The sequence below is a fragment of the Giraffa tippelskirchi genome, chromosome 10, assembly GCF_054371585.1.
Source record: "Giraffa tippelskirchi isolate mGirTip1 chromosome 10, T2T-mGirTip1v1.2.pri, whole genome shotgun sequence".
Lineage (NCBI taxonomy): Eukaryota > Metazoa > Chordata > Mammalia > Artiodactyla > Giraffidae > Giraffa > Giraffa tippelskirchi.
This window is the reverse complement of record NC_137284.1, coordinates 29,411,204-29,438,579: the sequence shown is the minus strand read 5'-3', so window position 1 is coordinate 29,438,579 and position 27,376 is coordinate 29,411,204. Positions and strand designations below refer to the sequence as shown.

The window sequence follows — 27,376 nt, the reverse complement described above, 5'->3', positions numbered from 1 at the left end:
ACTGTATTTTAAATTTCATCAAAAAATACTGGGTATAATTAATGAATATTTGATAATGCACTTTATGTAAAGTTATGTTATAGCTTTTCTAGAAATATAATTTAAAAATCAAAGTACAAGTTTTTCTGTGGCCAAAAGCTGTATCAGGAATTTTAGCCATTCTTTTCTCTACATTGTTAAGAGTACTGTTGATAGTCTAGAGGAGGAACTGGCACACGATGGCCAAATCAGGTAGCTCCTTGGTTTTGTAAATAAACTAGTATTTGACATTGCTGATATTCACTTACATATGATCTATGACTGCTTTCAAGCTTACCAGTGCAATGGTCAGTGGTCTGTTTAATGAACTATATGATCAACAAAGCCTAAAATACTATCAGCTGTTTACAGGAAAAAGTTTTGACATCTGGCCTAGAAAGCACATTAACCATCTATTTTTCTATTTCTCTTAGTTTTGTTCTTTATGAAATTAGAATACCAGAAAGCCACTTGTTATTCATCTGCTGGATAGATAATAAAGGACAAGGATGAGCAAAGAACATATCTATACTTGTTGCAGAGCTGCTTTTGCCTGTTTTTTAGTATCTCTCATATTAGTTGTCTGCTGGTTCATAAGCAGATTGGAACTATGTCTGTCTTTTGGATCACCATTTACCCAGCTCTAAGCATGTGGAGTGACTGAACAAATGTATTTGTATGGAGTCTAAGGAATCAGTTTCCTTAAAAGTTGATTATTAGAAAAAGTTTTATCAAACGCTGACTCCCAAAGCTCTGGTTCTACTTTAGGCTTTTATACCAAATTACAAACATCTCCATTTATATCCTACTGACTGTCTAGTGAACTGTTTCTTGTAAGCAAAATCAAACTCAGCATATATCAAAAGCCAAATTATCTTATTCCTTGATCTTCTCATACATATTGAATCCATGATGTATTCATATCCCCACCAACATCGTGACCTCAAACCATGATTCTGGCATATTAAACACAGAGGTTTAAAAGTAGCTATTATATCACTTTAAGAGCCATTTAGTGATTCTCTTTCTCTTAAAAATCTAAACTCTGTCATAGCATTCAAAAGTCTTAATGATTTAGCCACTTTCTTTAGCCACATCTAATGACAGTCTCTCCTGTGTACCCTACTACTTGACTCATATTCTGTGTCATTCACGGAACATGGGATCTTCTTCATTCCTTAGAGTATTTGCATATACTGTATCTTCTGCCTAGGATGCCTTCCCACAAACTTGTTTGCCTGTCAGACAGTTATCCTTTAAATATAACCTCAAGTATTACTTTCTTCTTGAGACCTTTCTTTTCGCAGGAAGACGTTCCAGATGTTCCTCCATGGATTTATGTGTAACTCCATTATAGAAATTACTATATATTTTTTTATTGCATGTACACTATGTACCAGGCACCATTTTTAATACTCCTAACATAGCTCACTTTTGAACTAAATATTACCCTCCTCTTATCCACAAGGTAACTGATTTTGAGAAACTGAATAACCAGACAAATCTCACGTTGCTAGAAATGGCAGACCAGCATTCAAGCCCAGGGCTTCGTGAATCCAGTGCTTTAAAATACTATTGGTATTGCACCTCATATTTGTCTTTGTTGTAAATTATAAGCATCTTGAATGCTCTTCACATCTTTTATACATCAATATTAGGTGAATTAATCATTTAAATTATTTCAGTTTTCTTTCACTTGACTGATAATAAGATCTCTATTTACTTGTTAGTTCTATTTCTTGGTTACATTGGATATTTTTCTAGTGAAAATTTTACCTTCCCCGTTAACATGGCTTTGGATTTTTTAACTTTCTCAAAGTGGTACTGTTGTGCATTTGTATTATGGAGAGCAAATTCTGTTTAAATCTAGAGCAAATATCCATTATCTGTTAGACCTTGGTCCTTGGCTCATAGCAGATGTTACCAATTTAAGCTTTTCCTGGCAAGCCTAGTTTAGCAGACTACACTGCTACCACAGTTCAGTCAGCAATGGCATCTGTTTGCCGTGTCTTATTGTGTTTCTCTTCAACAATTGAACTGAGACCTGTAGAATGAGCAGAAATTTGTTATGAAATTACCAATAGTTTGGCTTCACTATAATATGGAGAATGGCAGTGAGTGGAAACCTAGGGTTCGTGTGAAAGAAAGTTACTGTAATAATTCAATCAACCAGTTCAGTTCAGTTCAATCGCTCACTCGTGTCTGACTCTTTGCGACTCCATGAACTGCAGCATGCCACGCCTCTCTGTCCATCACCAACTCCGAGTCTACCCAAACTCATGTCCATCGAGTCAGTGATGCCATCCAACCATCTCATCCTCTGTTGTCTCCTTCTCCTCCCGCCCCCAATCCTACCCAGCATCAGGGTCTTTTCCAATGAGTCAGCTCTTCGCATGAGGTGGCCAAAGTATTGGAGTTTCAGCTTCAACATCAGTCCTTCTAATGAACACCCAGGATTGATCTCCTTTAGGATAGACTAATTGGATCTCCTTGCAGTCCAAGGGACTCTCAAGAGTCTTCTCCAACACCACAGTTCAAAAGCATCAATTCTGTGGTGCTCAGCTTTCTTCACCGTCCAACTCTCACATCCATACATGACCACTGGAAAAACCATAGCCTTGACTAGACGGACTTTTGTTGGCAAAGTAATATCTCTGCTTTTAAATATGCTATCTAGGTTGGCCATAACCTTCCTTCCAAGGAGAAAGCGTCTTTTAATTTCATGGCTGCAATCACCATCAGCAGTAATTTTGGAGCCCCAAAAAATAAAGTCTGACACTGTTTCCACTGTTTCCCCATCTATTTCCCATGAAGTGATGGGACCAAATGCCGTGATCTTAGATTTCTGAACGTTGAGCTTTAAGCCAACTTTTTCACTCTCCTCTTTGACTTTCATCAAGAGGCTTTTTAGTTCCTCTTCACTTTCTGCCATAAAGGTGCTGTCATGTGCATATCTGAGGTTATTGATATTTCTCCCGGCAATCTTGATTCCGGCTTGTGCTTCTTCCAGCCCGGCGTTTCTCATGATGTACTCTGCATATAAGTTAAATAAGCAGGGTGACAATATACAGCCTTGACGTACTCCTTTTCCTATTTGGAACCAGTCTGTTGTTCCATGTCCAGTTCTAACTGTTGCTTCCTGACCTGCATACAGGTTTCTCAAGAGACAGGTCAGATGGTCTGGTATTCCCATCTCTTTCAGAATTTTCCACAGTTTATTGTGATCCACACAGTCAAAGGCTTTGGCATAGTCAATAAAGCAGAAATAGATGTTTTTCTGGAACTCTCTTGCTTTTTTGATGATCCAATGGATATTGGCAATTTGATCTCTGGTTCCTCTGCCTTTTCTAAAACCAGCTTGGACATCTGGAAGTTCACGGTTCACGTATTGCTGAAGCCTGGCTTGGAGAATTTTGAGCATTACTTTACTAGCATCTGAGATGAGTGCAATTGTGTGGTAGTTTGAGGCCTGAATTAAGGTTTTGGCAATAAGTATGGAAAGAAAGGGCTTCCCTGGTGGCTCAGACAGTAAAGAATCCACGTACAATGCAGGAGTTGCAGGTTTGATCCCTGGATCAGGAAGATCCTCTGGAGAAGGAAATGGCAACCCATTCCAGTATTCTTTCCTGGGAAATCCCATCAACAGAGGAGCTTGGCAGGCTATAGTACATGGTATCACAAAGAGTTGGACAGGACTGAGTGACTAAACAGTAGCAACATGGAAGGAAAAGGATTTAGGTGAGAGCTATCAATATTTGGAAGGCAGAGTCAGTAAATCTTGATACCTGATAGAGGCCAAGAGGGGTGTCTAGCAGCTCACCTCAAGAAGGGCATTTCCTGGACTTGCTAACATATATTCTCCAGTATCATCCAGTATGTAAAGGAACCTGAAAATCTAGCTGGTGACTTTTAAGGTGAAGTTGCCCTCCTAAAAATAAAGAAATCTAGTTAGTAGAAATTTAAAATAGCAGTTCTGCGGAGATCTGTTAACCCCTTTCTTAGTTGGATAGACCTTGGCCTTGTTGGGCTTCACATTGCTTTTACTTGGTGAGTCATAAAAAAACTTCTCTGCCAGTAAACTCATATGCTTCCATGAAACTCCTCAGTTTGCTGTGATTGCTAATGACTTTAGATACCACGTGAGCAAGTTAAGACATCTTAGCCATGGATAACGAATACCACCATGTCAATAAACAAGACACGTGCCTTCAACAAATTTAGTACCTGTGCCTCTGCTTTCCTGCCACCCTGCCTCCTGCCCAAACGCAGCAGTCAGAAGGCCCTAAAAGTAATAGAAAAGCTAATGTTTAATAAATTATCCTTTAAAGGAGTTGATTTCCTTTAGCTCTGAATTATTTGTAAGAGACAGATGGTAATTTATTACTGCTATTTTTCTTCAGTTTTGTGATTTCTTCGGTGCATGCCATGCCAGTGATTTAGAGAGTTTTTCAGTGAAAAAAAGAAATACTGTCACATTGAATGTAGTAATCAATGGATTTTAAAAGTCTCTTGATTTTAAGAAATGTTAAAATATAAAAATACATTCGTTTATTTGCATAAGCAGAGAGTATTTCCTGGTGTTCAGTACTAGAGGGATAATGACATTTAGTAGAAAATAACCTAATGTGTCTTTTCTGGGGTGTCTATCTACCACTTAACAGAAAATGACCTCATTCGTCCCTCAAAGGTAAAGGGAAGATAATAGATAATATCAGAACTCTTTGGAAAGTGAATAAATTAGGTAATGGTTCTTGTTCAGTCGCTCACTCGTGTCTGACTCTTTGAGACCCCATGGATTGCAGCACACCAGGCTTCCCTGTTCTTTATCATCTCCTGGAGCGCACACACACTCATGTCCATTGAGTCAGTGATGCCATCCAACCATCTCATCCTCTGTTGTTCCCTTCTCCTCCTGCCTTCGATCTTTCCCAGCATCAGGATATTTTCCAGTGAGTCAGTTCTTCAAATCAGGTGGCCAAAGTATTGGAGTTTCAGCTTCAGCATCAGTCCTTCCAATGAATATTCAGCACTGATTTCCTTTAGGATGGATTGGTTTGATCTTCTTGCAGTCCAAGGGACTCTCAAGAGTCTTCTCCAACACCACAGTTTGAAAGCATCAATTCTTCGGTGCTCAGCTTTCTTTATGGTCCAACTCTCACATTCATACATGACTACTGGATAAACCATAGCTTTGACTATATGGACCTTTGTTGGCAAAGTAATGTCTCTGCTTTTTAATACTCTAAGTTTGTCATAGCTTTCCTTCCAAGGAGCAAACCTCTTTCATTTCATGGCTGCAGTCACCATCTGCAGCAGTTTTGGAGCCCAAGAAAATAAAGTCTGTCACTGTTTCCATTGTTTCCCCATCTATTTGCCATGAAGTGATGAAATGGGATGCCATGATCTCAGTTTTTTGAATGCTGAATTTTAAGCCAGCCTTTTCACTCTCCTCTTTCACCCTCATCAAGAAGCTCTTCAGTTCTTCTTCACTTTCATAAGAGTGGTATCCTCTGCATATCTGAGGTTTATTAATATTTCTCCAGACAATCTTCATTCCGGCTTGTGCTTCATCCAGCCCGGCATTTCACATGATGTACTTTACAAATAGGTTAATGAACCGGGTGACGGTATACAGCCTTGACGTATTCCTTTCCCAATTTGGAGCTAGTCCGTTGTTCCATGTCTGGTTCTAACTATTGCTTCTTGACCTGCATACAGGTTTCTCAGGAGGCAGGTAAGGTGGTCTAGTACTCCCATCTCTTTAAGAATTTTCCAGTTTATTGTGATTCACACAGTCAAAGACTTTAGTGTAGTCAATGAGGCAGAAGTAGGTGTTTTTCTGGAATTCTCTTGCTTTTTCTATTATCCAACAGATGTTGGCAATTTGATCTCTGGTTCCTCTGCCTTTTCTAAATTGAGCTTACATATCTGGAAGTTCTTGGTTCATGTACTGTTGAAGCCTAGCTTGAAGGATTTTGAGCATAAGCTTGCTAGCATTTAAAATGATTAGTTTTAACATTTGTTGGCATTGCCCTTCTTTGGGATTGGAATGAAAACTGACTTTTTCCAGTCCTGTGGCCACTGCTGGTTTTCCAAATTTGCTGGCATATTGAGTGCAGCACTTCCACAGCATCACCTTTTAGGATTTTAAATAGCTCAACTGGAATTCCATCACCTCCATGGCTTTGTTCGTAGTGATGCTTCTTAAGGTCCACCTGACTTCACACTCTATGACGTCTGGCTATAGGTGAGAGCTTACTGTTCATACCATTGTTGTTATCCAGGTCATTAAGATCTTTTTTGTATAGTTCTTCTGTGTATTCTTGCCACCTCTTCTTAATATCTTCTGCTTCTGTTAGGTCCATACTTTCTGTCTTTTATTCTGCCCATCTTTGCATGAAATATTCCCTTGATATCTCCAATTATCTTGAAGAGATCTCTAGTCTTTCCCATTCTATTGTTTTCCTGTTTCTTTGCGTTGTTCACTTAGGAAAGCTTTCTTATCTCTCCTTGCTGTTCTTTGGAACTCTGCATTCAGATGGGTATATCTCTTTTTCTCGTTTACCTTTTGTTTCTCTTCTTTTCTCAGCTATTTGTAAGGCCTCCTCAGACAACTATTTTGCCTTTTTGCATTACTTTTTCTTGGAAATTGATTTTTCACCTCCTCCTGTACAGTGTCACAAGGCTCTGTCCACAGATCTTCAAGCATTCTATCAGATCTATTCCCTTCAATCTATTTGTCATTTCCACTGTATAATTGTAAGGGATTTGATTTAGGTCATACCTGAATGGTCTAGTGATAGTCCCTACTTTCTTCAACTTAAGTCTGAATTTTGCTATAAGGAGTTCATGATCTGAGCCACAGTCAGCTTCTGGTCTTGTTTTTACTGACTGGATAGAGCTTCTCCATCTTCAGCTGGGAAGAATATAATCAATCTGATTTTGGTATTGACCATTTGGTGATGTCCACGTATAGAGTTGTCTGTTGTGTTGTTGTAAGAGGGTGTTTGCTATGACCAGTGCATTCTCTTTGCAAAACTCTGTTATCGTTTTCCCTGCTTCATTTTGTACTCCCAAGGCCAAACTTGCCTGTTACTCCAGGTATATCTCTTGACTTCCTACTTTTGCATTCCAGTCCCCTATGATGAAAAGAACATTTTTTTTTTTTTGGTATTGTTCTAGAAGGTCTTGAGGTCTTCATAGAACTGTTCAACTTCAGCTTCTTTGTCATTAGTGGTTGGGATATCGAATCTGGGTCTCCTGCATTGCAGGCATATTCTTTATAGTCTGAGTCAACAGAGAAGCCCATTTTGTCAATAGATACCTTTAATCTAAATGGCAGTTCAGTAAGGCTTATTGCCTTTGTTCCTTAGGCAGCTTGTCATCTGTTAGGAAGTCATAAGGACCATCTTTTGTCATTTGTTATTTTGGACATATTTTGACAAGGGGTAGACATTTCTCTACTGCTGTATTTATTTTTCAAAAATAAGCTAAGGTTGTTATCTTTCATTTTTTTTTTTTTGGCCTTGTTTATTAAGTTGTGTTTTTCTTTTTAAAATTGAGGTATAATTACTACAACATAAAATTTTCTGTATTAAAATATAGTCATTGATTTTTAGTATATTCAGTTTGTTGTCCAGCTATCAGTTCAGTTCAGTTCAGTCGCTCAGTCGTGTCCGACTCTTTGCAGCACCATAAACCGCAGCACACCAGGCCTCCCTGTCCATCACCAACTGCCTGAGTGCACCCAAACCCATGTCCATCAAGTCGATGATGCCATCCAGCCATCTCATCCTCAGTCGTCCCCTTCTCCTCCTGCCCTCAATCTTTCCCAGCATCAGGGTATTTTCCAGTGAGTCAGCTCTTCGCATCATGTGGCCAAAGTATTGGAGTTTCAGCTTCAACATCAGTCCTTCCAGTGAACACCCAGGACTGATCTCCTTTAGGATGGACTGGTTGGATCTCCTTGCAGTCCAAGGGACTCTCAAGAGTCTTCTCCAACACCACAGTTCAAAAGCGTCAATTCTTTGGCCCTCAGCTTTCTTTATAGTCCAACTCTCACATCCATACATGACCACTGGAAAAACCATAGCCTTGACTAGACGGACCTTTGTTGGCAAAGTAGTGTCTCTGCTTTTATATGCTATCTAAATTGATCATTACTTTCCTTCCAAGGAGTAAGCGTCTTTTAATTTCATGGCTGCAGTCACCATCTGCAGTGATTTTGGAGCCCTCAAAAATAAAGTCAGCCACTGTTTCCCCATCTATTTCCCATGAAGTGATCGGACTGGATGCCATGATCTTAGTTTTCTGAATGTTGAGCTTTAAGCCAACTTTTTCACTCTCCTCTTTGACTTTCATCAAGAGGCTTTTTAGTTCCTCTTCACTTTCTGCCATAAGGGTGCTGTCATGTGCATATCTGAGGTTATTGATATTTCTCCAGGCAATCTTGATTTCAGCTTGTGCTTCATCCAGCCCTGCGTTTCTCATGATGTATTCTGCATATAAGTTAAATAAGCAGGGTGACAATATACAGCCTTGACGTACTCCTTTTCCTATTTGGAACCAGTCTGTTGTTCCATGTCCAGTTCTAACTGTTGCTTTCTGACCTGCATACAGGTTTCTCAAGAGGCAGGTCAGGTGGTCTGGTATGCCAGTCTCTTTCAGAATTTTCCACAGTTTATTGTGATCCACACAGTCAAAGGCTTTGGCATAGTCAATAAAGCAGAAATAGATGTTTTTCTGGAATTCTCTTGCTTTTTTGATGATCCATTGGATGTTGGCAATTTATCTCTGGTTCCTCTGCCTTTTCTAAAACCAGCTTGAACATCTGGTAGTTCACCGTTCACGTATTGCTGAAACCTGGCTTGGAGAATTTTGAGCATTACTTTACTAGCGTATGAGATGAGTGCAATTGTGCGGTAGTTTGAGCATTCTTTGGCATTACCTATCTTTCTTAATATATATATTAAGCCTATATATAGGGTTAATAACCCAGAAAGTAAAAGTAGGGAATTAAATCAGTCACCAATAATTTTATTTAAATATTGGGTATTTTAAATATATTTGAAAGAAAAGTATCTTGAAACAATGTTTATATACAATTTGAAGAACACTGATCTACTTCCTGCTGCTGCTAAGTCGCTTCAGTTGTGTTGGCATCTTTGCAACTCTATGGACTGTAGCCCGCCAGATTTCTCTGTTCCTGGGATTCTCCAGGCAAGAAAACTGGAGTGTGTTGCTGTACTCCTCCAGGGGATCTTCCTGACCCAGGGATTGAACACACATCTTCTATGGCTCCTGCACTGCAGGTGGATTCTTTACCACTGAGCCACCAGGAAAGCCCAGTCTACTGCCTAAAAGCTCGTAATTCTCTTTATTTTCTTCTTGTGTTCCAGTTGGTTTTTGTCGTGTTTTTCTGGATCCTTTTTCAGGTTTGCATTGATATATGTATCTAGCTGTGGTACCATGAGGATCTGCTTGGCTTCTTCCTAATCTCATCTCTATTATTAGCAAGATAACCTCCATTTTATAGACGAAGACCCTTAAATTGAGAGAGGTGATTGACCTCGACAGGATCACAGTGTTGATAGAGCCTGGACTTGAATCTCAATCTATTTTATACTAAAACCTCATTTCTCTTTCTATTTAGATTATTGGTAAAAAGTAGATCTCTTGGAAAGAGGAATTTACCAATTATACTCTTTACACTTGGGCATATTTTAGGTATATGGTTACTCTTATCTGTGAGTATAAAATAGCTCTGATAGAGATTTGACTTTTCTTGCTGGATTTTTGCCAGATACTTGCAAGGTACCTTTTACTACTCTCAGAATAGACTATTTTTGAGAGTAGCTTCTCAAATTTTTGACCTGTGTAAATGTGCCATATTTGTAGATTAACAGATTCCAGCTGACTCCCTTTTGCAAGAGTTGTAGCGTCTTACTTATCCTGATGTCAGTCACAGTGTCTAACATACAGCAAAGTACTGATAAAGAACTGTTTATCCTTTATGTGGAATAAACCCATTAATTGATACATGCCTGTGCTCTAGTCACTTGGGGTTTTGGTGTTTTGACTTTTAAAACCGTGTTGCTTGAGAAATCTTGCCATTGAAATATATCTAGTATATATTTTAAGGAATGAAAGAATCTTCTATTATATATATAACTCTTAATATGCATTGTTATAGGCAGTATTCCCAGGTAGCTCATCAAAATAGTAAGTTGACTCTGTAGTTATATCAGAGACCACTGATAGTGTAAATATTTAGTGTCCACTGTCAGTAAGGTCATGAACTTGGGAGTTAGAAAGATGATCAGACTTTGTTTTGCTTTAAAAAATCTTGTAGCTTTATGGGCCATCCACCCCAAATGAAATAATATTTGTGAAAGGTCTGTTGTAAGTAGTAAAACATTTACTGTATAATGTATTAAGCATAAAGCTTGTTGCTTTTGTAAGATATGTGCACTAACAGTCTGAGTCTGCCTTCTCTTGAGTATCCTTTTCATGGTTAGGCCAAGCTTCATCACCTTTTCTGTGAGTTATTGCAAAACAGGCTTTAGTGGGTCTCCTTGACCTTGGATTCTATCCTCCTGTCTTGCCATAGTGCAACAGAACTGTTTTCCATTAGTACTTCCAAATGCTTGTTGAGTCCTCATATTTATGAGCAATGACCTACTTTCATGGCCTTGTCTCTTCCCACTCCCATCCCCCACACTCATGATTTAGGACTCGAAGGGCTCAGCATAAAGAGCTCTTTTATTCGCCTTCACGTTGACAGAACATACCAAGATATTCACATCCCCATTGGTTATCATATTCTGTTCTGTTTCTTCTTGAAATACTATTTATTTACCTCCTTTTCTGGTAAAACCTCATTCATCCTTTAGGTCGTAGCATAAATGTCACCACTTGAATAAAAACTTGTTTGATCTCCCTTCATCCATTGGCTGAAGGGTTTCTCGCCTTTGTTTTCATAGTAGTTCATAGATATACCAGTTTCTCAGTTTGTAGATGACTCAGTGACTGCTTCTTCCCTCTAATTGCTTGTTTTCATGACTATCCGAATTCTGAACTTCTCAGGGCAGAGACTAAATTCATCTTCGCTTTCCTAATACTAAATGTGCTCAGTAAATGTTTCATTTAGTCCTCTGGAAAGAATATTATATATAAAATAGTTGGACATATTTACATATTTGGTCAGGGATACTTGGTGAGGTTTAATTTGAGTGTAATAACAAAACTACATGATTTCTAATTCTCAATCTAGCCTTTGTTCATAGTATGATTGGTGATAACTGACCTAATTGGTGTCTTAAATATATTACTGATTTCACTATAAATTACTAGAGATACTAATTCCTATTTCTCTCATTTCTTGGCTAAAGCACAGAACCTTCTAAAGATAATAGTACATCCATGTAAAGACTTACGAGAATTGACTGAATTAATATTTTAAAGCGGTTGGAATAGTACTTGGCATGTGGTAAACACACAATAAATGTTAGCTGTTGCTATTCTAGTCAGAAGTTATCGGTGGTTAATTTAAAATAATAATTTTTAAAATTAAGGTAAAAACATCATTTTTCTATGTCTTTTGTTTATTCATCAGATATTTGTTTTGTACCTGCTGTGTATCTCATCCTTTGTCACAGGCTAGAGATAAAAAGATAAATTCTCAGAGCTCATCCAAAAAATTCTTCTTGAGTCATATTTGAAAAGGTTTTTAGTGAAAACTGTATGGGATGCAGTGGACAGATCTGAACCAGGAGTCATAGCTTCAGTTATGACTCAGATTCAGTTCAGTCACTAAATTTGAGAGGGACATTTCTTACGTGTATATAATAGGTACCTCAAACTCTGTAGGTAAAGACATCTCTTTTCCCTCAGATGTTCCTTTATACCTTCATTAAAAGCACTTTTATCCTTCCATTTGTTCAAGTCAAGGAATTTAGATGTCACCTTTGATTATCCTTTTCAGTCACCTTCCACATCTGTTCTTTCAAAAGTCCTTATAATTCTCCCTTCAAAATACAGCCGTTTGCTTCTTTCTGTTCCCGCTACTACACCATAGTCCATGTCATCATTGTGTCTTGCGTTGAAAGTTTTGTACTTTCTGTTCTTTCCCCTCTGCAATCTATTTTACACACAGCAGCCATTTTTGAAACATATATCTGATCTAATTTTTCCCCCATTAAAAATCATCTCATCATATTAAAACCCTCCTACACTGTGGAGGGTGGCGGGGTATAAATTGGTGCAGCCACTATGGGAAACAGTAAGGAGGTTCCTTTCAAAACTAAAAATCAAGCTACAATATGATCCAGCAGTCCCATTCCTGGGCATATACCTGAAACTAACACAGTATTATTTTTTATTATTTTTTAATTAAAGTATGGATGATTTATAGTTTTGTATTGTTTTTGGCATGTAACAAAAGTGATTCATAGTCTTTATATTCTTTTGGTTATGTTAGTCTTCATATTATGGTCCATTGCAGGATATTGAATATAGTTCCCTGTGATATACAATAGGACCTTGCTGTTATTTTATATATAGTAGTTTGTATCTGCTAATCCCAAACTCCTCATTTAGCCTACCTGCTAACCCCTTTGGGTTTCCCAGGTAGCTACACAGACATAGAGAACAGACTTAGGGACATGGGGCCAGGGGAGGAAGGGGAGAGTGAGACATATGGAGAGAGTAACATGGAAACTTACATTACCATATGTGAAATAGCCAGTGGGAATTTGCTGTATGACTCAGGGGACTCTAACAGGGGCTCTGTAACCCAGAGGAGTGGGGATTGGGAGGGAGGGGACATATGCGTACCTGTGACTGACTCATGTTGATGTTTGGCAGAAACAAACACAATTTCTGTAAAGCAATCATCCTTCAACTAAAAAGGTCAGTAAATTAAAAAAAAAAAAATATTCATCCGTAGAAAAAGAATCCACCTGCCAATGCAGGAGGCATGGTTTCCATCTCTGGGTCAGAAAGATCCTGTAGAGAAGGAAAGTGCCACCCACTCCAGTACTCTTGCCTGGAAAATCTCATGGACAAAGGAGCTGGACAGGCTACAGTCCATGGAGTTGCAGAGTCGGACAGGACTGAGAATGCATGCTCTCCACTTTGGTAAACCATAAGTTTGTTTTCTGTGTCTGTGAGTCTCTTTCTGTTTTGTAGATGAGTTCATTTGTGTCAAATTTTAGATTCCACATATAAGTGATGTATCGTATGGTATTTGTCTTTCTGTTTCTAATTTCACTTAGTATGGTAATCTCTGGGCCCATCCATGTTGCTGACAAAATGACATTTTATTCTTTTTGATGTGTGAGTGATATTCCATTGTATTGTATGTGTAATATATGCCATATTGTTTATCAGTCTGTTGATGGACATTTAGGTTGCTTCCTTGTCTTGGCTATTGTAAACAGTGCTCCTGTGCACATGGGGTGCATCTTTTATAATTAGAATTTCCTTTGGATAGATGCCCAGGAGTGGGATTGCTGGATCATATGGCAACTCCATTTTTAGTTTTTTTAGGAACCTCTTTATGTTTTTCATAGTGGCTGTACAAGCTTACAATCCCACCAGCCGTGTAGGAGGGCTCTCTTTTCCCGACACCCTCTCCAGCGTTTAACACAATATTCTGAACCAACTATACTACCCACCCCCCAAAATGTACAAAATCCTCCCATCGCATTTGAAATTAGATTTTAATTTCTTACCCTGGCTTATGTAACCTGGCCTTTGTTTTCCTTTCCTTTCTCTGTTCTCTCCCTTATTCTGCTTCATTTACAGTGATCTTTTTCGGTTTTTAGATATGTCAGACCTTTGTGCTAGCTTGTTTCTTCTGTCTGGAACGTTCCTATACCAGGTCTTTTTATGGCTGATTTCTATTTATCAGTCATGTCTCAACTTTTTGTGTCAAATGTCAGCTTTTTAAAATGAGGCCTTGCCTGGGCACTAAACCTTTTCTCTATCACAGTGTTCTATTTTGTCTCCACTTGATGTTTTCTTATTTTCACCCATTTGACTACCTCCTAGAATATAAGCTCCATGGTGGCAGTTTGGTGGTTTTCTTTACTGTGGTGTCCCAGCTCTTTGATTAGCTCCTGCCATAGAACAAGTACTCAATAAATACTTGTGGAATCACTGGATGAATGAATCTCCTTAAAGTTCATGTTTTTAAATTGTAAAATAAAGATTTCCATCTGAATGATATTAAGGGACTCCCTCATCAAATGTAAACAAAACTGAACACTGGTTAAAGGCTGTAATGACAGATTTATTCAATAACTACTCTAGTAGATGGAGCTTGAACTCGATTTCAGTTTGCCCAGAGGTGGCTGGTATTTTAAAGGGAGGATGAGGGAGTTGGGGAGATGGTAATGAGAGAGTAAAGGAGTTGAACTGGGTTAGGGAAATAAAAAATCACAAAAGCCAGTGAATGAGAGTTGGTCAAAGTCAGCTTGATTAGGCCTTTTGTGCCTGCGGCTTCTGCAGTCTGATGATTACATACAAAAGGAATGGCTTTCAGGTCCTTGAGAAGGACACTCCTATCTTGTAGGACATATATATATATATACCTCTCAAAGGTTTAAAGGAAAGATTTACAATTTTAAGTTTGTTTGTTTTAAAAATAGTTAGGAGGAATTCCTTGGCAGTCCAGTGGTTAATACTTGTCATTTTCACTGGGATGGTGCAGGTTCAGTTCCTGGTCGGGGAGCTAAGATCCTGCAAGCTGCCTGTCATGACAAAAAGGAAGAAAAAAGAGAGATTAAGAGGTCCTCCAGGGTCTGATCAGATGTTGGCTGGAACAAACAATAAATCCTTTTGACAACCTTGAGTTTTCTAGACAACAATGAAAGAGCAGGGATGTGTCATTAGGCTGATAGAAGCCATTCAAGTGTTGGTCTAGTCTCTCAGTGCCAACATTTGAATGTTCATGCTTAGAATTTTATGCTTTTTCTACACCCTTCCTCCTTTTTAATACCTTATCTTCTAAACTGCCAAAAAGAGAAGAATTACTGGTGTTTCCATTGTGTATGTGAGTCTAAGATTAATATGTTCATGATCTCACTGAGATAAATTCTGTGTTTTTGCTGAATAGGCATGTCAAACCACCTTTCTTACACATATTAAGCTGATGTGAGCTTTTAAATGCCCCCCACACCCCTTACCCTTTTTTTTCCATCCTCAACCTTATTTTTTCTCTGTAGAAGTCAAGAAGAATAGACACAGGGAGTTTTGGAATGACAACAGGCAGGCAGCCAAGAGACCTCCCATGCTGAATGGCATTCAGCCTTGCAGGCACAGAACATTGATTTTGTGTGTGTATCAGAAAGACTGTTCCTTAGGCACCATACAGGGGGAAACAAGACATGATCACTCATTAACCACATTTAGAGAGAATCAAACTTAAAACCAGTATTATGGAATGATAATTTATGGTGATAAATGTGGATGTTTTGGATATTGGAACATTCTCTAAAGAGGAATTGCATGCAAAACCAAATTATATAGGCTGCTTGGTTAGAATCAAGATGAAACCTGGGGAGTTAATGTGAATTACCAATCTAGTAGGGATCCCTTTGCTTTAAGGTCCCAGGAATAACTGGGAGCATTGTAAATGAAGATCAGTAAATTGAAGCTAAGTAGTGCAGATGCAGAGGCCTGTATCTTAATTATCTCTGTATCTACCTCACTCTCTCTCTCCTTCCCTTTCACACAGTAAATGATAATCGATAGTTGTTCAGCTGTATTTGCTATCAATGACGCCGTGAGCCATTGACTGTGCTTTGGTAACTAGGTTGTTGGCTATGCTTTGGAGCTGTGTCATCACTCTCAGCCTCTCTGGGTGAAGTTGAGCTTCCCCACACCCAGCTTTAACCTTCAGAGTATTCTAGGGGTGTGGTATACAGTAGAGCACTCAAGAAATGCTTCATCCAAGTCATAAGCTTTAGTCTGTGTTGTTGACTGTCCCTCTAATTTTTTTTTTTGATTGAGATATTATTGAGATACCATGAAAGTCACCCTTAAAAAATATGCAATTCAGTGTTTTAAGCATATTCACAAGTATGTGAGCTATTTTAATAGTAGAACACTGTCTTAATTGTAGAGCATTTTTGTTACTCTAAAAGGAAGCCCATTAGCAACCACTGTTCCTCCCTCTACTTACCCACTAGCAATTTTGTCTATATGGATTTGACTCTTGCAGAAATTCCATATACAAACAATCCAAAATCTGTGACCTTTTATATCTGATTTTTTTAAACCTACCATCATGTTTTTAATATTCATCCATGCTGTACAGTATATCACTACTTCATTCCTTTTCATGGATGCATAAAATTCCATTGTATTTATATTCCACACATTATTTTATTCATTCATCAGTTGATGGAAATTTGGGTTGATCCCACCCTTTGGCTATTATAAATAATATTGAGATGAACATTTGTATAGTATATGTTTTCATTTTTTTATATGTACATACCAAGGAATGGAATTGCTAAGTCATGTGCTAACTCACTGTTAACTTTTTGAGGAACTGCTAACCTTTTTTTTTTTTCCACAAAGTGGCTGCACTAGTTTACATTTCTATCATTTGCTATTTTCTTTCTTTTTGATTGTAGCTATCCTAACATGTATGAAGTAGTATTGCAGTGTGATTTTGAGTACATTTCCCTAATGACTAAGGACACTGGTCACCTTATCTTCTTCTGTGATATTGGCCATTTATATATATTCTTTGGCAAAGTTATCTGTTCATATGTTGACTTTTAGCTTTTGTTATAATCACCTGAGGGTCTCCCCTGTGTGGTATTCCAAAAAATTTCCTTCACTCTGTATGTCTCAATATTTTTTCTCTGCAAAATACGGTGCTGTAGCAGTCAAAGGAAGTATGGTATTCTAGAGAATGGAGAGCTCTTTCTTCCTTTTTGCCTTTAAAGATCTTCCGTTATAAAGTTCCTAGCCAAACTGCTTGCTTATATTTTTTCTATCCTAACAATGATCTCCTGTGATTCTATTACACAAGTTGGTTTAAAAAAAAAAAAATGACACTTGTACAGGAGTGGAAAAGAGTAACCCTCCCAGGAGGGGCAGCTTAGTCTTATTCCTAGGTTGAGATGGTTATATAAGCAGTCTCATTTGCCTGTTTGTTTTTCTCTTCCCAGCCTTTCTAGCCAGTTGCCTAACCAGATAATCTTGTGCCTTTTGTTGGTTCTTCTCCCTGGGCCTTCATTATACTCTTTGCTCCTTGGATTGGAAAAAGAGTGTGAAGTTTGTAGGCACTTTATATCATTTTTCATGTCTACTTCACAACCTTGAAGATCAATGTTACTACTGCTCCCCTTTTATTGTTGAGGAAACTGGTTCACAGAGGTCATAGAACCCGTGGCATCTCGCCTGATAAGTGGAATGGTTATCCAGATCTTCTTTCTTCATCCTATTAAATTGTCTCTGGTTTGCTTGAAATGTTTGTGTGGAAAGAGAAACCTAGAAATTTAAGTTAATGCCACATTATAGAAGCCAAGCAGTGAAATCTTTACCCATAATTAGGAGGGTTTTGAGTTGGAAAGTTACTCCAATAAAAATGTGTCTACAATTTGGCGTGTTATTTTTAGCTTGCTTCTAGTCTAGGCATAGAGATGAATTATTGTCCTTGTCCTCGAGGAACTAGGCTATGTGGAGAGGTGGAATCAGATAATTACTTGCGTTTGGGAAACTGTGCCACAAAAGTGTATATAAAATTCTTGAGAGCAGAGGAGACAGCTGCAGAGGTCACTGCTGGAATACAGTCATCAGACTGTGGTAGTAGTCAATGTTTCTGATATATTTAAATAGTAGATATTTCAGGGTATGATCGGATTGGACTGTGTTTTGAGTAAACTTTTTTCTTTATGTATTAACAAAACAGTTGACATAGTTGTACAACAAAACTACCAATGTAAATAAAAATTGCTTTTTTGTATTAATATTTTAACTTTCTCTTGACAGATATGCCAAGAGTTTAATAGCACCTGGGCATGGGAGATGGAGAAAAAAGGCTATCTTGAAATGAGTGTTGAATGCAAGTTAGCACTCTTAAAGGTAATAAATTTATTATTTGTTAAAATTATTTTAATTAAAAAATCACTTGGACGTCTTCTAGTTGAATTGGGAAGCAACTAGAAAGTAGAAATTTTTATTGTTCATGGAAAAGGACAATAGAATTTTCTTTTTTTAATTTTTTTTTGGTGATAAAACTCTTCTTTAAATTACTGTTTTTGGTTATTTTTCAATACACACTTATATCTAGGTTTAATGTTCTCTGCCTGTAGGGATAATGGCAAGCAGTTACCCTAGATTAATTTTATGTTTTGTCAGCAATCTTCAAAATCATAGCTAACAAATATGGTAAACTGTGGTTAATCTTTCACTGATTTACTAAATCAAAGATTCAGGGAAGAAATCTGACTTTATATACACTATAATCATATACAAAAATTTTAATAAAAAGTTAGTTCATCCATTTTGGTGCTGGCAGTATGATTTTTTTTTTTTTTAAAGAAAATTCTCCAGAGGCAGTTATCAGTAAGACTGCCTTTGGTAAAATTTATGTATTTCTCAAGCTTTCAAAAATAGATAGCCATTTCAAGAATAAAGTTCATCTAAAAGCTTTAAGAGAAAGTCATTGAAATTTTTATCCCATGAACCAATTTGTTTAATACAAACACTCAGTGCTTTAGAATATAACTTCATTTTTGGGCCACTGGTTGTGTTAAACCTATAAATTTATGTAATACTAAAATTGTATGTTAAATTAGAAATTTGTCTTTTAAAATTGGTTATTATAAGCTGTTGCTGCTGCTGCTAAGACGCTTCAGTCGTGTCAACTCTGTGTGACCCCATAGATGGCAGCCCACCAGGCTCCCCCGTCCCTGGGATTCTCCAGGCAAGAATACTGGAGTGGGTTGCCATTTCCTTCTCCAATGTATGCAAGTGAAAGTGAAGCCGCTCAGTCATTTCTGACTCTTCGTGACCCCATGGACTGCAGCCTACCAGGCTCCTCCATCCATGGGATTTTCCAGGCAAGAGTACTGGAGTGGGTTGCCATTGCCTTCTCTGGGTTATTATTAGATAAGTGTACAAAAGAGGAGAGAGGAAAGTACAAGATGGACAGACATACTCTTTCTCTTCTTATCCCTGAATCAGTTTCGTGGTTGAACATAACACATTTATTGTGATGGAGAAACATTTATAGGGTATTTTAAATCATGTTGTGACTATTTTCCAGTACCTCTGTGAGTGTCAATTTGATGACAATCTCAAATTCAAGAATATCATCAATGAGGAAGATGCTGATACCATGCGTCTCCAGCCAATTGGCCGTGACAAAGATGGCCTCATGTATTGGTACCAGTTGGATCAAGATCACAATGTCAGAATGTACATAGAAGAACAAGATGATCAAGATGGCTCTTCATGGAAATGCATTGTCAGGTATCTTTTATTGGATTTTTTTTCCCATTTATTTGCATGTTTCTTACTTTGATCTCTTCTCTACCAGAATTTAATCTCTGAGGCTTGGTGATTCTTTTCCGTTTATGGGGTTGTGAATTTCCAGGACCTAGCCTAGTGCCCAGCACAATACCCATTGGAAGCACTTAATTATTTGTCATATAAATAAATATATTTAGCAATGTGGTCCCTATCAGGACATATACCTAGTACTTTAAGGAGCTGGAATTGAAAAAATAATGATGCATAGATAATATACACAGAGGAAACCATTGTTAGAAAGAAATACAAGAAAAACACACACATATAATATATATGTGTGTGTATATGTATATATATGTATGGTTTTTTTTTTTTTTTTTGGTACTGTGTTGCACAGCTTGTACGATCTTAGTTTCCTGACCAGGGATTGAACCCAAGCGCTTGGCAGTGAAAGCACAGCATCCTAACCACTGCATTGTTAGGGAATTCCCAGAGAAACATTAACTGATTTTTATTTAGCTATATAGGTATATAGGTTTCTATTAGGTATTATTTGTTTATTCTTCTTTAATTTGTCTAATTTATGTGACAGATATTTTCATATGAAAATTTACTACATTTTCAGTTTTTCCTGTGCATACATTTCTTTACTGAGGTCTGAAGAAATCTGACGAACATTGTGCTTTTTTGTCCTAATCCTTTTTGAAAAATCTTGATTTCTTATGTTTGTATTGATAAATATATTTGAATGGAAACATTTAATTTAATATAAAACTTTGAAATAAAACTTAAAAAAAATTGATTAGTGACTCTTGGATTGTTATTCAGAATCTTTGTGTCTCCAATTTTCTGTTTTTGCAAGTTATTTAGAATTTATTGTATTAATATCCACAGTTTATATTAATTTTGAAAATATTATAGGATTTATAACTAGAGTAGGGAGAACTAATGGATATATGTCCAGTGGCTTATGAAGACTCTTAACTTTAACTCATCTTTGTTTTTGCATAGATTTTAGAAGATTTTTGTTAGTGGTCATTTATTAATGTTTTGAAGAGAAAATTCTAGAAATTCATTAATATTTGTTTGGTCATGGAAGCTGAACTTTTATTTTCTAAGAATAAACTTGGAATGAGCTCTTGGGGGATTGTTTTTTAACCATTCTTTCATCATGTTATGATGAAATATATTATTAAATATTATTAAATATTCTGTAATATATGATATGTCATCATACATAATATATATTATATCATACATGATATAATGGCATCATATATTATATAAAATATAATATAAATCATATAATATGGTTTTCCATGTAGTTAACTTACTAAATTAAAATAAATAAAGTGGTCCTGAAATAAGATGTACTCACCATCTCTCCCTGTGAATACATACTTTAAATAAGGTTCTGTTCATGATGTTTTACCACCATTCTACTGTTTTCGTTATCAAACTTGCATAGCTGTTTGAGACAACTGCTTTGTGGACGAAAAACTTACAACAGAAAAATTATTATGATTATTATTTATCAGTTATATGTGCTTTTCTGGTATATGATGTTTTAAGTAGATAATACCCCAATGCATGATGTAAGAGGAAGACCATAGATTTTGTAGCTAACAAGTGAATCTAGTTTCCTCTGTTTATCATCTGTAGGAAGATTGCTTAATTACCTTCATACTCTTTCCTAAAATGAAGTTGATAATACTTCCCCAGTAAAGCTGTTCTGAGGACTATAAGAGAAGTCATACTAGGGCTGTAGTACATACTTGATAAAAATTTGTTCCTTTTCTCTTAACTTTTTAAATTACTGCATTTTCTTACAACTTCTAACCCAAAAGATTGAAACTTAGTTACTTCATAAGAGAAATGTTTATCTGCAGGGAGAGAAAAGGGCAAATTTGCCAGCCAGCTTTTTCCAAATATGTAGTAATATTTGGGATCATTAATAATACTTTGGGTGTATTGAGTCTGATTTTAGGTAATTAAAGGCAGATTCTAAACAACTGATTGTCACACTACTGTTCCTTTATTTCATTAAAGTCATAGATTTGAATTGCATGCCTGCTTGTGTAGTAGGCACTGTGCTGAGCAATGGGGGATGTAGTGGTGAATAGTACAGCTCTGGGATCTCTGGATGATCTTCACGCACCTGTGGAATTCCTCATATTGTAAGCAGTAGCTCTTAGTTGTATTTAATGTGTGTATTTATAGTTTTGATAAATGTTCTGTGACATGGCATTTCAGTTAACTTTAACTTAACATACTAGTACTATTTTGGACAAATGTAATGAGCTTTTTCATCCATATAGGTCTCTCATTTTTGTGAAGCTTGAATGTGAAAAGCATTGTGTTACTCTTCTTTGTTTGTTGTTTAGTCACTAAGTCTGACACTCTTTTGTGACCCCTTGGACTATAGCCCACCAGGATTCTCTGTCCATGGAATTTCTCAGGCAAGAATGTTGGAGTAGGTTGCCATTTCCTTTTCCAAGGAATCTTCCTGACCCAGAGATTGAACCTGCATCTCCTGCATTGGCAGGTGGATTCTTTACCACTGAGCCACTACGGAAGCCCTGTTATTCTTTTCTTTCCTCAAAATTGAGATCTTAGTGGTCACTAAAATACATTAGATACCCAAAACAATGTAGGACATCATTCCATTTGTCACTGATAAGATTCTTCCTGGACTATAATATTTAGAATTGGATGTTAAACTCTTAAGAAGAATATCAATATAGTAGAATGAGGAAGGAGCCACAAAGAAAATGATTTAATAAACTGAAAATACTTGATCTAGCATAAGTGTAGGGAGATATAACTATCTGTAAACATTTAAAGAATTGATTTGCATAACAGTATTTCTTTCAAGGGCTCAACCTGCATCAGTGGATATAAATTATGGGGTACCAGAGCTGAGCTGATGGAGATGAGAACATTTGTTTGTTTTATATTGCAGAGAAATAATTGTTGGAAGACTGATAGATGCTATCAAAAAACATTTTCTAAACTTGTAGGTTTCAGTCTTTTTCAGAAGATAGAAGAAGGGAGAATAATTCTGAATTCATTCAATGAGGCCAGCGTTACCAAAACCAGGCAAAGATATTACAAGAAAAAAATTATAGACTAACATCTCTAAGGAACATAAATACAGAACTTTTCAAAAAATATTAGCAAATCAAATCCAACAATGCATAAAAAAATATATATATATATAACATGACCAAGTAAGATTTATCTCAGGTATATAAGACTGGTTCAATATTTGAAAATCAGTTTTCACACATCATCAGACTAAAGAAGAAAATAGCACATGATCATGTCAATACATAACAGAAAAGCCATTTGATAGACGTCAACACCGTTTGATGATTAGGGATCTTTAGTAACATAGGAAGAGACAGAAATATCCTTGATTAAAAAAATGTATTGGAAATTTCCTGGTGATCCAGTGATTAGGACTCTGCACTTCCACTGCTGTGGGCCCAGATTCAACCCATGTTCAGAAACTAATATCCTACAAGCTGTGTGACTGCTAAAAAAAGACTGATTTCTTATGAAGGCAGAGAAAAAATTCCTACACAAAATTGGAAGGTTTCCAATTCTTGACTTTCAACAAAAGTGAAGGATCATCTAAAAGATTTGTTAGTTGAGTGTTTTAAATTATGTTTTTTAATAGCTACCAAAAACCTACATGTAACATCTATTTAATGAAGAGAAACTTGAAGTTTTTCCTACTATGATTAGAAACAAAGCAAGGGTATCTGCTCTCTCTGTTCCTTTTTAACATCATATTGGAAGTTCTAACTAGTGCAGTAAAAAAAGGAAATAAAAGATGTACACATTGGGAACAGAGAAATAAAACTTGTTGTTTGCAAATGACATCATCTTCTTTGTAGAAAATCTGAAAGAATCAACCAAAAAATCTCCTGGAACTAGTTTATTATTGTAGCAGGGTTGCAGGACAAAAAATTAATACACAAAGGTCAATCACTTTGATATATACCATCAGCGAATGTATGGTATCTGAAATTAAAAGCACAGTACCATTTACATCAGTGCCCCTAAAGCTGAAATACCTCAGTGTAAATCTAACAGAGTATGCACAAATCTATATGAGGAAAGAAAAGCTAATGAAAGAAATAAAGAAGCAATAAATGGAGAGATATTCCATTATTCCATGTTCAAATGTATAAGAACACTTAATATTGTCACTATATCAGTCCTTCTCAATTTAATCTGTAGAGTCACTGCAATCCCAGTCAAAATTCCAGCAAGTTATTTTGTGGACATCAATAAATTGACTCTCAAATTTAGAGGCAAAAGGCCTATAATACACAGTGTTATAAAAGAACACGGTTGAAGTACTGACCTTACCCGAGCCTGTGCCTTCCTGTAAATCTACCATAATGAAGACTCTAGTATTGGCAAGAGAATAGACAGGTAGGTCACTGAGACAGAATAGAGATCATTGAATTAGATGCACACAAATATAGTCAACTTACGTTTGACCAAGGAGCAAAAGGAATACAGTGGAGAAAAGATAGTCTTTACAGATTGTCTTGGAACAACTGGACATCCCCATTAAAAAAGTTGAATCTAGACACAGACCTTTACAACCTTTATAAAAATTAACTCACAGTGAATCACAGACCTACATATAAAATGCAAAACTATAAAACTCCTAAGAAGAGAGCATAGAAGAAAATCTCGATTACTTCAGGTTTGATGATAAACTTTGTTACAGTACCAAAGGTGTAATCCATAAAAGAAAGAATTAATGATGATAGACTTCATTAAAATTAAAAATTTCTGCTCTGTGAAAGACAATGTCAACATAATGCAAATATAAATCACAGAATGGGAGAAAATTATCTACACAAGACATATCTGATAGAGCACTGCTATTTAAATTATACAAATAACTTTTAAAGTCCAACAATAAGAAAACAAACAACTTGATTTATAGTGGACCAAAGCCCTTATCAGACAGATGGCAAATCAGCACAGGAAAAGCACCACGTTCTGTGTCATCAGGGAAATGGAAATTAAGACAACTTAAGACAAAATGGAAATTAAGACAATTAAGTGAGGTATTGCTAGGCACCTACTACAGTGGCTAAAATTGAGAACAGGTTTCCCATTTGCCAGCAATGCAGGAGATGCTGATTCCATCCCTGGGTCGGGAAAATCCCCTGGAGAAGGAGATGGCAGTCCACTTCAGTATGCTTGCCTGGAAGATCCCATGGACAGAGGAGCCTGGCAGGCTCTGGTCCATAGGGTCGCAAAAGAGTTGGGCATGACTTAAGGACTAAATAACAACAACAAAATCAAGAACACCGATAACACCAAGTGGTGGTAAGAATATAGAGCAGTAGGAACGTAGGTTCATTGCTGATGGGAATGCAAAATGACACAGTCAGATCGTTTGGTGGTGTCTTACAAAATTAAACATTGCTCTATGAGCTAGCAGTCATCCTCTTTGGCATTTGCCCAAAGAAGTTGAAAGCTTATGTCCTTACAAAAGCCTGCAGATGAATGTTTGTGGCAGCTTACTCAAACTTGCCAAAACCTGAGAACAGCCAAGATGTTCTTCATTAGGTGAATGGATAGCTACAGTGTATCCAGACAATGGAATATTGTCATCTAAAACAAAAGAAATGTGCTATCAAGCTATGAAAAGATAGAGGAAATGTAAATCGTGTTAATAAGAGGAGGCAATCTGAAATTAACTGTACGATTTCAACTATATGACGTTGTGAAAGACCTTGTATAATAATGTTCGTAGCATCTTTGTTCATAATAGTCCTCATATATGGATTATTACTTAGCAATAAAAAGAAACGACCTATAGCACATGCATCTCTGTGGATTTGTTGCTAACAAATTATCATGTGTGAGAAGTCAAAAAGTACATACTGTTTTATTTAAGTTCTGGAATTAACTGATGTATGGTTACAGTGTTCAAAACTGATTCCATTTTGCTTTTGGTAGAGGAGAGGAATTGAGTAGGACAGGGCAGAAGGGGTTTTGGGGTGATAAATTTCTTTTCTCGATTGAGCTGTGGATTATACAGGTGTATGCATTTGTCAGAACTGATTTGCTGAACACCTAAGATCTGTTCGTTTCAAAGAAAGTAAATTATACCTCATTAAAAATATTTTAAATATTGATAATTTTTTCATAATCATTTTCAAAAAGCTGATTTCTAAATAGTGTACAGAGTTTTCATGTACATATAATTAGGAAATCTGTTAAGGCATTTCTATGATTAATATAGACAGAGTTTTAAAATATGGTCTCTGGAGTCAGACTTTCTATAATTCAGTTCTGCCTTTAATATATACTAATTAACTCTGATCATAGGCAGATCATTGTATCTTTCTGCATGTTCTCACTTTCTTAGTCTAAAAAATGGGGGTAATAATAGTACTTATTTAATCAGATTATGTTAGAATTGCATGAACTAATTCATGTAATGATTTTGGAGTAGTGCCTGGAGCATAGTAATCACTCACTAATGTTAACTTATATTATTAATATACTCCTGTCGATACCACTCATTAACACCTTCTTTCAGTTTCTTGACCCCCTTAGATACTGTCATACTCAGTTTTCTTCCTTTTTATCTGCTCAGTGATATGAAATTATATGAGAAAAATGGAATATTATTGGTAAATAGTGGAATCGTATATTACAGACATCTGCTAAAGACTTGCTGTATCACTGTCCTGGGCTCTGAAAGGGAAAAGACTTAATGCCATTCCTAAGCTTTCCATATTGTCGGAGAAAGATACAGGGAAATAGGAAATGATAAAATGTAGTGTCATAAATGTGATCCGTGATGGAGATCATTCCAGTGTGCTGTGGAGGATTCAGATATCTAACCCATACTTGGCAGAAGACAATGCCTGTGCTTGGCTTTGTTTTTTTGTCTGTTTTTGTTGTTTTGTTTTTTTTTTTAATTGAATTGTGCTACCAGATCAATTGCTTCTGAACAGTTGCTTTTGTTTATCCCTACCAATTCTAATTCCTTAAGAAAAGTCATATTCCCTATTATAATAGTTACAGTGATACGTTGAATTTCACTCAAGTATAGGTTAACTGTAGGTACAGATAGTTTAGAATCTGTCAAAATCAGTCAGTCTGCCCAAAACTTGAGCTTCCAACCTTTCCACTTCCGTATGTTTCTCCTATCACAGTTAATAGCATCCATGTTTGCTTGGATCCAAAACTTGAGAGGCACATTTTCTTTTTCTCTCACTTCACATACATTCTATCAGCAAATGCAATCAGCTCTCTATGCAAAATGTATCCAGTGTTTACATGTTGCTTTTTCCTTACATGCATCTCCAAGCCACCATCACTTTAAAAAAAAAATACAATTCAGTGATTTTTAGTATATTCATGAAGTTATGTGACTATCACTATGATCTAACTCCAGGGCATTTTCCTCACCCCACAAAGAATCCCCACACCCTGTAGGCTGGCAGTTTCTCACATTTGCCCTTTCCCCAGCCTGTGGCAGCTGCCAGCCTACTTTCTGTTTTCCCTCAATTGCCTATTCCAGACATTTTATATACATAGAATCATACCATATGATGATGGCCTTCATGTCTGGTTTCTTTCAGATAGCATAATATTTCAAGGTTCATCTGTGAAGAATCAGTACTACATTCCTTTTTATAGCTAAATAATATTCCGTTCCATGGATGTACCACATTGTTTTTCCATTCTCTGCTTGTCTTTGAAACTTGAAACTTTTTATTTTGTATTGGGGTGTAGCCAATTAACAATGTTGTGGTAGTTTCAGGTGTACATCTGCTTGTCTTTGAAATAATAAGTGGAGTTAGTCCAAAAC

General features: G+C 36.7%; 1 protein-coding gene across 3 annotated transcripts in view; it reads left to right on the top strand.

Moving 5' to 3' along the window:
• Positions 1-27,376, top strand: part of RSF1 (remodeling and spacing factor 1) — a 154,800-nt gene that overhangs the window by 67,272 nt on the left and 60,152 nt on the right. For 2 of the 3 annotated variants that reach the window (XM_081537473.1, XM_081537472.1), the window contains exons 3-4: positions 18,028-18,120; positions 19,307-19,512. In XM_081537473.1, the coding sequence (XP_081393599.1) occupies positions 18,028-18,120; positions 19,307-19,512 (299 nt within the window). Of the gene's footprint in view, positions 1-18,027; positions 18,121-19,306; positions 19,513-21,561; positions 21,690-27,376 lie in introns of those variants that run through there. The other variant, XM_081537474.1, reaches the window with a different exon arrangement.